Here is a 14,136-nt window from a genome sequence, read left to right as displayed (position 1 = left end):
GTTAGGGCGGCTAGGAGCTGGAACCAACTTCCAAGGGAAGTGGTGCTGGCCCCTACCCTGGGGGTCTTTAAGAAGAGGCTGGATGCCTACCTGGCTGGACTCGTTTGAGTCCCATTTCTCTTTTTGGGGTTTTTTGTTGTTCTCCCGCCCTGGCGGGGGGTCGGGCTAGAAGATCTACTAGGTCCCTTCCGACCCTTAATCTATGAATCTATGAATCTATGTATTTTAGAGGAATTAAACTGAATCCTGGAGCATTTAGGAATTTGCTCATCACCATCACTAATCCAGTAGGAACCAGAAAAAGGTGTAGCTTATCTCACTAGTCTTGTGTGACTTACAAACAGAAAGAAGGGAAACTTCAGTGACACCCAGAAGATCATACTGACTTAACACCAGTCATGCACATACTTTTCATTTGGTAGTTTTATAAAGCTGCATGGGAATTTGGGTATGTCTCCATGGTATAATACAGAGATATCCAAACCATCTTGGGTACCAGGATGATTATACAGGCACATTAATGCTGCAGTCTTCCTGTGCTAAAACTTTTTAAATGCTCTAAGTAGCCTGGGAGGAACACAACACTAAAGCACCTATACTCTTACCTATACCAAAGCTGATTCATGAAAAGCTAGTTCAGGGATGTCTGCAGGGCACAGAAGTGTGCCCTTATGTCCTTTGGATTATTTGGAAGGGTGTGGAAGCTACTAGTTTAAGAAGATGGAAGGTCATTACTGTCAGCAAATAATGTGCCAATAGTCTTTACTAGATAAGAATTGATTCTTACTATGTGTATGGAAAGCACCTAGTGTATCACTGATGCTAACAAAACTTGATTTTGGACTCTAAAATCAATTACAAAATGTATTTGTGCTAAATTGGTTAGCTTCAATAAGTCATGCAATTAAAGAGCAGAGGTAGACCCATATAACATATTAAATCTAAGTAAGAAAATACAAATTATCAGTGCTCACATACTTCACAAACTCTCTGCTAGCCATGAATTATTTGCAAAATTAATTTGTGAATCATCTCAAATAATATATGCATCCAAATACAGCTTGCAAAATTAAAAAGCAAAACAATTATTTGCTGAGATTATCATCTGTTCTGGTAATTAGTATGTAATCTTTACTGTGATTTAGAGGACAAATATTCTGTAATTATTTTAACATATGGTACTTTTTATTCATTACCCTCCTATTATATTGCATTTAATATGGAGTTATCCTGAATTTCTTACCACAGAAAAACTGAAATGTTTGGCTAGAATTAAAGACTTCAAGACTGAGCTTCAGCCAATAGAACGGCTAGCTGTTACTCTCTAAAAGTAAATAAATAATTATTATTTATTATTAGCAAGTACCAAGTACCTAAAAGGATGCCAGACTTTCCTCAAAGACGTGAAACAAAATAGTGGGGAAAAGGCACACCAAATATAGCAATATCCTCTTTGCTGTTTTGTCTCCAATCTAAAATAGACAAAACAGAGGATATAACTATCAGCAAGCAACTGATGTGCAGTCTTACATGCAATTTCACTTCCATAACTTCATTCTTTCTTTTTTAACTTGCTCCTTTTCCCTTTATCTATTTCATCACCTGGGTCTTATTCAGGCTTCCCCTCCAAAACAATATCATTTTGCCTTATTTTATGTCCCATTGACTTTCCTGGGGCAGCATCATGCATAAAGTATCTATCTAGGAGAAACATTCTCTAAGTAGCTAATGTGCAAGATTCATCTTGGACACACTTTCATCTTTTTCCTGGAGTCTCTTTGGATTTCCATTAATCTCCTTTAAAATGGATATGTAATACCAATATCTCACCCATTTTTTAAACATAGGTCAAACTGAAAGTAGAAATGATTTTAAACATTTTACCCTGTTCCAGCACTTTTCTATCTAGGTTGTTGGCAGAATCGTTGTCAAGTGTTTTTGTTAGAATTTCAAAAAGTTAAAGAATTTCAACCAGCTCCATTACGGAACTTGAACAAAGTAATATGATGGAGCATGATCTGGAGAAGAAACCAATGGTGTCTAAGAATTCATTTTAGTTAGAAAAGTATTGTCATCTTAGGTCCTTTTCTATTAAAAAAAAATCATTAAAAAAAAAGTTTAAATAAAACCCTGCAAACTTTAATGATAAAAACCTAAGTTTTTCACTTGATTTATTTGAGTTCTGTAGTGGGTTTCAACCTTTTTTCATTTGTGGACCCCTAAAAAATTTTGAATAGAGGTGTGAACCCCTTTGGAAAGTTCAAATGGACGTACAGACCTCTTTCAATTGTAAGTGTGGATATTCACATACTTCTGAGAGATTGTATTTTGTTGTCCCTTTAGACGTAGTCTACAGACCACAGGTTGAAAACCACTGCTTTGATCCATAGTCTGTATGTATTTCCCCTGTAGGAGTGACAACTTTTTGAATAATGAATTTTTTCAATCCACTGGCACTTCTGAAAAAATTACAAACATTTACAAAATTTCCAGTGTGCCAGGGATAACAGCTTCGAGCCTGCTGAGAGAAGACCCCCATCATTGACCTTCTGGAGCTGCCACCATCCTGCTGAGGTGGTGTTCTCTCAGCAGGCTCCAAGCTGTTACTCCTGGCTCATCTCAGGGCTTGGGTTTATACCTACTCTAAGCCCAGCCCTCCTCCTGAGTCAAGTGACTCCCTCTACCCTGGTCTAGCCTCACCTGCGGACTCCCTGGGTCAGCTGACTCTCAATTAGCCATGGCTCACACCCCAACTACAATATCCAATTAAAAGATGCCAACACAGGCACTTCATAAAATGCTACTTTGTTCTAAAGTATTGACGGAATAATTATTCTGAGTGAGAAGTTACAGAAACAAGATGGATCACATTATTCATATATAGTAACATTGCAAAGAAAAATCCCTCCATCACCAAATTCCCTCTCAACAATCCAGCTCCCAAGTCTTACCCAGGGACTGAGTACAGACAGTCAAAAATCCCAAGGCTGAATCAATGCAATCTTCACCAGGTTAATCTAAAATGTGTTGATTGAACTGATAAACAAGTGAACAAACATTCACTTTTGATTCTGGAAATGCAGCCACATGCTTGCAGTGGCCCAGGCCAGAAGCACTAGAGCACCCCTCCCTGCTCAGCTGGAGAAGACAGCTTGAGCCAAGGCTAGCCCACCCACCCTGTGACCAGTGGATGCAGGGGAGGCACAAAGCATCCTGGGATTCTGGGGGACTATGGGTTAACTTGAATTTGGAGGGGATCTGGGACAGAAGTTCAATACCTAAATCGGTTAAGTCTGATATTACATCCATCCAGGTTTATCTTAAACCAGCTTTGGTCATTTTGAAAGCAGTTTATGTGCACTGAACTTTGGTTGTGTTACAGATTTGAATCAGTTTCCAATCACTTATACTAGTTTATGTGTAATTTCTGTCCATAGCCAGGATTGCTTTCATTCAGATCAAGGCAACTAGCTTGCAACTTATGTGGCTGATTGTCCAGTAGGAAAGGAAGTTAATCCCCTGATCCGTGGGCCATTCAACAGCCTCCATATGTTAATGATTTTTTGTAACTACTGACTGATTTTTTGTAACTACTGCCTATAATGAAAACCTCCTTCTCACCATTCTTTCCCATCCTGCCTAAAGATTTTATTTCTAACAAATCATGAGTTTATAAACTGATTTAGAATTGTTATGGTTTAAAATGGTAGTGACAGAGGAATATTTAAGTTATGATGGTCCAGGAAACATGGGAGAAGCAAGGAATTTTGTGGGTGATGTCTTATATTGGACCAGCTGTAGGATTGGGAGAGTTTTAGACAGGTTTTTGGGCACAATGTACCTTTGCTCAGGTTTAAAATTTAATTCTAAAATGTAGGGGTGCATCGATAGAGATTTTGGCGGCCCATACTGATAGCTGATATTTAAGGAGGCATATTGGCTGATACCAATCCGATATCTGATACAGCTGCCATTAAGTGCGAAGTCCAGTGTGGTGGAAGGGGAGTGGGGAGGGAAGGGATGTGGGGGGAGAGATCAATGCCCTCCACCACAAGTGAGGGGGCAGGGGCAGGCGGTGCCCAGGTGGCGCGAGGGGGCCACAGGCCGGAGGCACGGTTTGTTGGGGGGGGCGGTGCCTGCTGCTGCTTGCACCCTGGGAGGTTGGGGGTGGGAGAGCATGTGCCCCCAAATCTGCATGGCGCAGAGCGGGCTGCAGCTGTGGGGTGGAGCCGGACCCAGAGCTATGCGGGGCTTTTCTTGCCAGGGGCTGAGCTCAGAACAGCATCTGGCAGTGCTGGAAGAAGACTGCAGCCACCCCAAATTTTGCTGCAGCTCTGCTCCCAGCCCTGCCCACCACCTGGCACAGCCCCGGCTGCATACCCCGCCTCCACCCAAGCACCAGGAAAAGCTGGGGCTGCACCAGGCAGGGGTAACAGTGTAGGGCTGGGAGTGGAGCTGCAGCAAAATTTGGGGTGGCTGCAGTCTCCTCCCAGCACTGCTGGAGCCCACTCCAAGCCCAGTCCTTGGCTAGAAAAGCCCCATGCAGTGCTGCCTCTGGCTCTACCCCACAGCTGCAGCCCGCCCTACCCCACGCTGTGCAGATCCAGGGGCACATGCCTCCACTACCATCCTGAGTTGCAAGCAGTGGCGGGAGCTACCCCCACCCCACAAGCCGTGGCTCTATCCCACACCCCCCAACCCCAGTTCACAGCGCCTGCCGCCACCCCCTCCCTCACCACAGGAGGAGTTAATCTTCCCCCCACATGCCCCTTCCTCCCGCACTTCTGATTTACTGGCTGGAGGCAGCTCTCCATCCTGCCAGCTCTGCTCTGTGCTGTGTTGCAGCTGCGGCCATTTATTGGTCAAATTATTGGCCCCATCTGGCCAATATCTGATATAGACAGTTTTCCTTATATCAGTACTGGTCTGATATCGGACCCATGTATTGGTGCACCTCTACTAAAATGTAAATCTATCAATAAACCAGGTCATCTCTCTACTTTGATCTTCTAGACTAGCACTCATGCAGCTTATTCTGCAGCTATCTGAGAAGGTGAGCTCCTGTCTGGAGATCTCCTCCAGGCAGACCTATCATGAAATACCACTTTGTGTTGCTCCATAGCAAACCTGGCCATATTCAAAGAGTAACCAAAAGGAATAGTAAAACCCCTTCCCTGTCCTAGACCTGCTGGAGACCAGCTCATCCACTGGCTGCCTCAACAGCTCCTGTGGGATTTGTGACAGCCAGAGAATAGTGGTGGAAAACCCTGGTCACATCAGATAAAAGACTGTGGAGATAAACATATCCAAACCCCATAACCAGGGAGGAGCCCAGTGAGGCCTCTGGGGACCTTTATGGTATGAAGAACATCTTAGCAGGATAAAAACAAAGATTTAGAGAGATATTTTAGCAGGATAAAAACAAAGATTTAGAGAGATATTTTAAGTAGTCTAGCAGCAGCTGAGAATATGACTTGAGCCTGTCTCCTGCTGTGTGAAAATTACTATAAAAAATCATCGGTAATGTGCAAACCTAAACGTTTCATTCAGAGCAGCTTTCAGAAGTATGAATATTTATCTAACGTAGAGCTTGGCTGGAAATGAGTGTTACATTGGAATGCCTATTTTCTCTGATCTGGGAACGTCATACGAGTTTTTTCGTGACAACTTCAGTATTTTCAAGTCTAGTAAATGTAAAGGAAAAGTTGTGTTTTAGAACCATTCTTATTTTATCTGAACCAATTAATTGCCCATGGATAAACTCTGTAATGAAAGGTTTCAGATGAACATTACTCCTTATTTATAATAAAATCTGATTTGCAACTTTTAAGAAATTGCATGTGGGAGCCTTTAGAAAGGTAGCAAGTTTCTGTTGCTCTTTCACATGTAACAAAAAAAATATTACATTTTTCCTCAAAAATAGGAAAAATGTTGGGCTTGTACCTTTAAAACTTCGGGCTTGTACCTTAAAATGTTGCAGTCAGTTGGTGGTAATACCGTTTTAGACCAATTTCTTTTACACATTTCCTTGAACTGTATAGCAGATGGCTGATTCACGCATGTTTCATTAACTATTCAGCATCAGTTATTTGAAACAGTTTATACTTACTTGGTTGACAATGTTACAGGAACCAAGCAGATAATATCTACTGCAGATAATATATTCATATGAAAAATGTCTTGTAAAAGGTTCAAAGGGTCCATGCTACTCATGCTAGTTAATACTTTGTGCTGTTTAGGACAGGAAACACCTTCATTAAAATGCAGCTTGCACGAGCATATGTTTTGGATATTTTTGTTTTATTTTTGAATGTAAATAAAAGCAGCAAATGTTTCAGTTAAGTAACATTAAGCAAGTTATATTCATTTCAGGGATGAAAGTTCACCAACTGATCTTTTGGTAATCATAGGTTGGCCTGCTAAGACATCATAATTACATGCTAAGTAATTATATTTTAAAGCTTCTGCTATATCTAACCCAATCATTAAACCTTTTTTGAGAGGGGCTGAGAACTAAAATTGTCACAAATGGCAGCCAGCCCAGTGGTGCAGCAGCAAAACAAGGTTCTGTCATGCTGGAGAACCTAGTTCAAGGACAGACCCAGTGTCTTAGGTTTTAGGCCAATAAGAGATGGACTAGCCATAGCAGTAGGAATACAGTTTTCTGCAAAAAGATCATGCTGAGCAGCTGCAAGTGCACTGCCTAAATTGGTTGCTTCCAGATGTAGAGACCACCACAGATTGAACCCTGCCCTCCCAGTCACAAAGAAAGGATATTAAATGCATACCAGTGGGGAGGAAGAGCTATGGAAATGTGGAGGAAAAATGTGCAGTAAAATCTTTCCTGAACTCTAATTTCAAGTTTGGCATTCTCTGAAGGATACGTGACTAAAAAAGCAAATCTGTAATGTAATTTGAAAATGATTCACCTAACTCATATAATCATTATCAGAACCTTGAAATGACAGAAACAAGAAGTAAAATATTTTCTCGACAGAACTGTGCATAGAAATGTCTAAAAAGATCTATTTTCAAGTATTCAAAGAATTTAGTCATTGGCATCAAAATATTCACAATACTTAGGCAGTTTCAGAGCTTCTTTACACCAAACTAATGCCATTAATTTGAATGAAGCCATTTTGCATTTATACCAATTGCAATAAGATCTGAGTTTGGCCAAAAATGTTTGGTGAATCATTATTTTCCCCACACAAATCTAAAATTCCATGGCTTCCAATAAGCTGAAAATATTGTAAACTATATTATGTCATCTATATTAAAGCACAGCTCTCCTCCCTCACCCTAACTTTGAAATCAGTGAATGTTTTTTTCTTGAGAACTGATGGTATAAATTGTCCCAAAAATTATTTTGCTATGCTTTTTAGGAAATTCGTTGATCATATAAGTGAAATACTGTTTCCACTCAACCTAGAAGACTAGAGAATTGACAGGTACATTTAAATTGCTTACATCATAATAGTTTCCATATTAGGTCTGAAAGAACTGATAATAAGCAAATATGAAGCTAATTTTAGTCATTTTTCTTTGATTTATCTTAGATCTCCAAGATATAGAAACTCCAGGACAAAACCACAGAAGTACCTCTTCCCCTTTTACTGTTCTTACATCTAGCCCTGGGATCTTCATGAGGGGCAGCTCACAAATCTTCATAAAAAATGTTACAGAAAACGACAATAAAAGTGTTATTGAAAGAGTCCGTCTGAACCCAAAGTCGGCAGTGACAGAGAAACCCTGGATTCCAACAACTACCCATCATTACTCTAGTACTACAGAGGAGGTAAGACAGATAAAACAATTAATTGGAACATATCGGGCCTGCAATTCCTCCATGCATGAAACTCCCAAAAACATTATCAAAGGGCTCTATGAACTGAAAAACTGGTGAAATGGGTTCTGCCCAACACAGTGCACAGGTTAAGGGAGTTGGCCAGCCATGCAAGATGTACTATGTCATACCCAGTAAAGCAATGGCTATGCAACCTCAACAGAATGCCCCCTTCCCCTCTGTACCCAATGCTCCCTCTGAATATAGCTCTATAAGGCACAGTGAGGCTATCTGGAAGCAAAACTACACCCTGAGTTATTTGCATCTCAAAAACAATGTTAGTACATGTGGCTTTCTTCATTTAAAGATCATGGTATGTAATTTGTTATATCATTGCTATCAACACACTGGGTGCATCTACACATGAAATTAATGTGTCTGAATAAACTCCGGTGCAGTTCGTGCTAGAGTTTATTGCTCCCAGGTGCCACATTTACACATGCTCTCAGGACTACAGTACATTATGTGCATTGACATGTGCTATTAATGTAAAATACTGCACAGTAAGCCTTCCCTGGGAGCACGTCTACACATGCTCCTGTTGGGAGCAAATCTGCTCCCAGTGGGAGCAAGCCAGTACAGGGCTGCTTCTACCCTGCTCTGGCCCTCTGCAGCAGTGAGGGGGAGCTTCAGGCTCCCCTGGCATGTTAGCCTGGGGCTGGCAGGGAGTACAGGGCCGATCCCCATGTGCACAGGGTCAGGAGAATTCTGCTGGCTGCAGCAGCAGCTGTCTCCTTGTCCCATACACATTGGGAGAGGTCCTGATATGCATCAGGCTAGGAGACAGCTGCCGCTGTAGAGCTCTCCAGGCTTTCCTGAACAGCCGGGGACAGCTCCCAGCCAGCCCCTGGTTGGGAAGGGATTTTCCCCAGCAGCCCAGAGCTGGCCCAGAGCTGTCCTGCTCCTGGGACAGCTTGAAGACAGCCCCCAGCTAGGCGGGGATTGCCCCAAATGGGCAGTTCCTGGCCAACCTCCAGCTGCTCTGGGAAGTGAAGAGCTCCCCAGTTCTGGCACTGCTTGGCTTCTGGCTTCTATGGGGAGCTAGAAGCTGAGTAGTGCCAGGACAGGGGGCACAGAGCTACACTGTCCTGGTGCTGCTTGGCTCCTGGTGGAAGCTGGGAGCTGAGAAGTGCCAGGACTGGAGGAGTTCCCCATGTCCTGTGGCCCCCTGCTGTTGGGGCTGACCAGGAGCAAATTTGCTCCTGGTCAGCATCTACACATGTGCATCAGATTTGCTCCTGGTCAGCTTCTACACATAATGTATTTATACAGGTAGTAAGTAGCTAACTGCACGGTAGACTAATTTACTGGGCAGTAAATGGTGCACACCTGTAGATAGTGACACTTTACTCTGCAGTAGAGTAATCTACTGCACAGTGTTGCGTCTCATGTAGACATACCCACTGAGCTGGGGCAGCACAGCTCCAACTGGTTGGGGGCCCCAGGGCTCATCCTGCCAGCCCAGGACTGCTTCTGCCTGGCTCAACATGCCACAGAGGGGCTGGCTGGGTCATGAGGGTGTTTCAGTGTGGGGCTAGCCATCAGGCAGCCCGCTTACTGAAGCACCCTCTTGCCCTAGCTAGCTCCATCAGTGTCTACACATGCGCTGCAGTGAAGTAAATAACTCCACCATAGGTTAGTACCATCAGTCCTAAGTTATGGTAGCATTTATTAGTTTACTCCATCCTAGTAGGGCCGCAAGTGTGGACACTAATGATTTACTCCAGATTTAATTAGGTGACTTGACAGTAATTGTCTTGTGTAGATGTGCCCACTGAAGTGTAGAGTTCCTTTCAGTTCTGCAATGTTTCTATAGGATATGTCACAGAGTTTTCACTAAAAAACTGCAATAGATGAGCATAAATTTTATTCATCACTCCAGGTGTCAATGTCACTTCAGGTAAATCTAAGAAATATTCTTTGTCTCTTCCCAGTTTTGTGTCTATTCTATTTTAACTAAATAGTGTAGAGCCATGAGGCTACTCTAGAAATGAGAACATTGTTTTTAAATTACGCAATGGTCTTTCCTTTAAAGGTGAAATCCGCACTGATTAAATGAGCCTGTCCAAGCACTTCACCACCACCTCATCTCTACTGTTAAGTTGTTCTGGGAGCCTGAAAACAAAGAAGTGTCAAAGCAGTACCTGCATGTCCCTGGTTTGTCACAAGAGAGTCTCTGCACCCATCTTTTGTTAGGTGGTGTGAATGATGACACTAGAGTCAGAGAAAGTAATGTGATCCAGGACTATGCTGATACAGCTTCCACAAATCTCCTCCCCCTGCCCCCCCTAAAGCCCCCCCCAAAAAAAACAAAAAAAAGGAGCTGGGACTCTGGCTGGTATGTCAGCTCACAGACTGGAGTAATGATTGTAAGGGGTGGAGTTGCTGTCCCATAGCTTTGCAGTCTGGTGTTGAGCTAAGGTACTATTTTCACATTGCACCCATGTAAAGCTTGATTTCAGGCTTAATTCAAGTAAGCTAAATGTTACTCAATATGATTTTAATTGATATTATGTTGAGCTACCTACCTCACACATCAATAAGGTGCATGTACTCCAGCTTGAATATTTCCCTGCACTGTAAAAACAGGTGCATTTAAGATTTAGAAAAATCAAGGTACATGGTCGTCTAGTGAACTGGGAGCTAAAAATTCCAAAATTTGAGTCTTGGTTCTGTCAGTGACTCACATGTGTAGATTTCAGCACGTAACTTAGGTCAAGGTTTTCAAGCCTGGGTATCTCACTTTAAGCACCCAAACCACATTGGGCATTTTAATAATAAAGACTTGATTTTCATAATTGCTGAGCTCCTAAGGCTCCCAGCAACAACAGGTCATTGAGTTGAAGTGCTGAATTTTAGACATAGAAGTGTAACATTTTTTACCTTAAACTAGTAGGCTTTCAGTTCTCCTGGCTTTAAAATGAAACAACCCTCCTACCAAGCCCCTGCCCATCCCCACTTATTTCTACATTTGACCTAGATGATTAAAAGATTATTTTGTGTTTATACAATGCTTTGATATAATGTACTATGTTGTGCTGACTATTGTTGCTTGGAATACAATGTCTTCAATGAACTGCACCAGCACAGGCCAGTCCCTGTGGTTTACATGATAAAACCCTTGACGTTGTTTGGCTGCAAACATTCCCATTTGGGGGGGACAATGGTGGCACTTGAATCAAACAAAATGTTTAGCTTAGAGTAGCCTTGGGTCACCCAAGCTTTGGGTCACAAGTAAATCTGCAGCTTGCACTTTCAAAGCTATGACAAAAGCTATGCAAAGCCTATTTCCTTTTGATTAAAAGAGAGAGAGAGAGGTTGGTGTTTTAAAAAAAATGCCAGGAAACCTTGGGAAAGTGTCTGAAAGAGACTCTGGAGCCTGCTATTAGAGACACATCCGGGCACTCCCAAAAGTGGCTTCCAGCTCTTTTTTTCTTTTTCAATTCTTGGCTGGACAGACAGTGTCAGTAACTCCTCGCAGCTATGACTGCCGATTTGCTAAGGGTATGTCTGCTCAGGACCAGTGTGGAAGAACTTATTTGGCATTATATTATTTATTCAGTTAAAATATACTACCCTCAGTGACTTTTAGTTGTTAATGCACTGAGGTACCCTTTGAGTTTCATTGCATTCTGTAACACACAGCAGATCTGGAAACCCACAAACCCATTTAACTTCCAGTGAAACTATAGCAGGGGTTTCTAAAGACAGTTTTAAAGACATTTCAGTTGCAAGAGTGACAAAATAGAGTAATTCCTCAAATAGCTATTTTAAAGTAATAAACGGTTGATAGACAACACAAGGCATGTGTCTTAAAGTTATAAAGATAGAAAGATTCACTGAAATTGATGCAGTATGTGTTTATGCTTGGGTGGCAGCTTCATTTATGTCCCTCATCCTGCCACCCTTCACAGTGGGACTCTGGGCAGAGTTAGTCTGTTTGCTAAGCTTCATGTCACCAGACCTTTACAGGCTCCCGAGGACTCCACACATCCCTAATCTCAGTGTGGGACTGGGACCAAGGTAGATCTCCTGGTGAGTAAGGGTGTGAGACTTTAGTGTCCTCTCCAAACTTATTCCTCCCTTCACTGCCAGTTATCAGAAATTCTGGTGGCAGCAGCAGTAATGGAGCATGGAAGGCAAGAGGGACAGTGGCAGCTGGCAAAAGACATGGAATTACATGCCTTCTACCAACTGCCAGGCAAAAGTAGAAGCCTTCCTTTTCGCACTAGGGCTGAACTCTGCTGGGAGAAAGGTGGCTTCAGCAACCACAGGATGCAAAGGGTTAGCAGAAGAACTGGAATTCTGCCAACAAATCTGCGCGACGTAGGCAACTTCTGGACTTTCTCAGACATCTAGATAGAAATATCCCAAAGCAGCCACTCTGCCAGAGGTTGAAGATTTGTCACCCAGGTTTTCATGTTAATACACATAGAGAAAAATGAAACTCTGGTGCTGTTGACCTTCCTTAATGGTGGATCTTCGGAGTTAAAATCTTAATACATTATACAGTGCATCAAGATGCAGAAATATGTCCCTGTGCACAGAAAAAAAGTAGCCTACCCTTTATCTCAACCCAGCTACATATCTGCTTCTGGCTTGTTGTCTGTCCTGATGTGAAATAGTTTCAGCTACGTTTTCTCTGCACCGGTGGTTAAGGGCTAAGACCTAAGGATAAGGAAATGGGTGTGAGCTATAGAAGTTGTGGGTTTTGCTGCTGCTGCTTCTGAATCCTGCCTTGGGTGCAACGCCTTTTCTTTGCTCCCGGAGAATCTGGAGACTTTCTTGCTTTCTGTGGTGTGTATTTTTAGGTTCAAAGTTATTTAGGGACTGGGAAGGAGGTTATTTCGAGGACAAAGGCTGATGGAAAAAGCAAAATCCCCCAAAACCTGAGCTAATGCAGCCTTCTCCTCCAGTCACATGGAGTTGTGGAGAACTTAAATACCAAGGCAGGCCAAGAGCTGCTTTACTATGTTCTTCCAGGTAGACACTAGACCAGTTTTAATAGATGGAAAAATAGTGAAAGCATGGGTTGGTTCCTGGCTATTTTGCCGGGGTGCTGCTGAAATGATGAGGTTTTGGGCAGGGTAAGCAACAATGTAAACCTCCCGCTAGATGACCTCTGAAGAGTTTTAGCTAGAAAATGGTACTCTCCAGCTGGTGTAGCTTTGCAGAGACACTCGGTGGGGCTGGAAAGGGCATCGGAGGCAGGTTTGCTTGTTTGGTTGGGGAAGGGAGCAAGCTGGGAAACCTGCCTGCAGGGGGCCAGGGGTGAGGCAAGTGTGACCTGAAGAGGGTTTACATAAGACAGGAGGTCATGCAGTCTGGCCCCCTGCTCCAGGCAGGATCATCCCTCACCAAACCATTCCCACCCGGCCTCTGTCTAAACTGCCCTTGAGTATTTGCAGGAACAGAGATCCCCTCCCCCCACTCCTCGGGGCAGCCTGCTCCAGTGCTTGGCCGCCCTCAGTCAGAAAGCACTGCCACAAATCTCCATCCTGAGGTTCCTCTGCTGCCCTCTGAGACCCTGGGCCATAGCCCGACCCCTGCAGCCGCAGAGTAAACGCTTGTTTCCATCCTCTCAGGGGTGGGGGTTGGTCTAAGGACATAGGCAGACACGGGTCTTTGGGTAAATCCGCTATCTTTGATTAGAGCGACTCAAATAGTTGACAAAATGCTTCTTTACAAGCTGATCTCCATCCTCTACACAGGAGCCCTTCTGCTATCTGGAGACTGTTAGCAACTCACCCGCCCCCGTCCTGTCTTCTCCAGCTCCTTCGGGCAGCGCGGCCCGGTGGGGGGGGGGGGGCCGGCCCGGCCCGGCCCGGCCCGGCCCGGTGACAGCCAAGCCCGAGAGAAAGCCGCTGAGGGAGGAAGCGGGCAGGAAGGAAGAGGGCCGGGGGGGTCGAGAGGAAAGTGAAGGCACCCGGCGCAGCAGGAAGGAGCGGGGGAAAGTGAAAGCCCTGGGAGGAGGCAGGGCGCGGGGGGCGCCCCCAGCTCCCGCCTCGTTGCTGCGCGGAGCGAGCCGCGAGGAAATTGCCTTTTGATTGCGGAAGGCGGCGGCCGGAGTCAGCCCGGGGCAGCATGGCAGCGTGGGAAGCGCTGCGGAGATCTGCCTCCTCCTCCGCCGCCGCCGCCTTCTCCCGCCTCTCCCGGAGTCTGCAGCCGGGCTGCGCACCCCCCGCCCGAGGGACACCCCGGGGCGGCGCGGGGGGGCCCTGAGCGCGGGAACGGGAGGGGGCCCCCGGGCTCCGGCACCATGCTGCGGCCCGGAGCCGGCTTGTCCCTCT

General features: G+C 44.4%; 1 protein-coding gene across 2 annotated transcripts in view; it reads left to right on the top strand.

Moving 5' to 3' along the window:
• Window positions 1-14,136, top strand: part of PTPRB (protein tyrosine phosphatase, receptor type B) — a 111,927-nt gene that overhangs the window by 5,278 nt on the left and 92,513 nt on the right. For both annotated transcript variants that reach the window (XM_019514729.1, XM_019514728.1), the window contains exon 3: window positions 7,560-7,798. In XM_019514729.1, coding sequence (XP_019370274.1) covers window positions 7,560-7,798 — 239 coding nt within the window. The remainder of the gene's footprint in view (window positions 1-7,559; window positions 7,799-14,136) is intronic.

Source organism: Gavialis gangeticus, unplaced genomic scaffold (assembly GCF_001723915.1).
Source record: "Gavialis gangeticus isolate Ggan-Ray unplaced genomic scaffold, GavGan_comp1, whole genome shotgun sequence".
In the NCBI taxonomy this organism is placed as follows: domain Eukaryota; kingdom Metazoa; phylum Chordata; order Crocodylia; family Gavialidae; genus Gavialis; species Gavialis gangeticus.
Note: the sequence above shows the minus strand (reverse complement) of the source record. Positions and strands in the feature narration are given on the sequence as shown.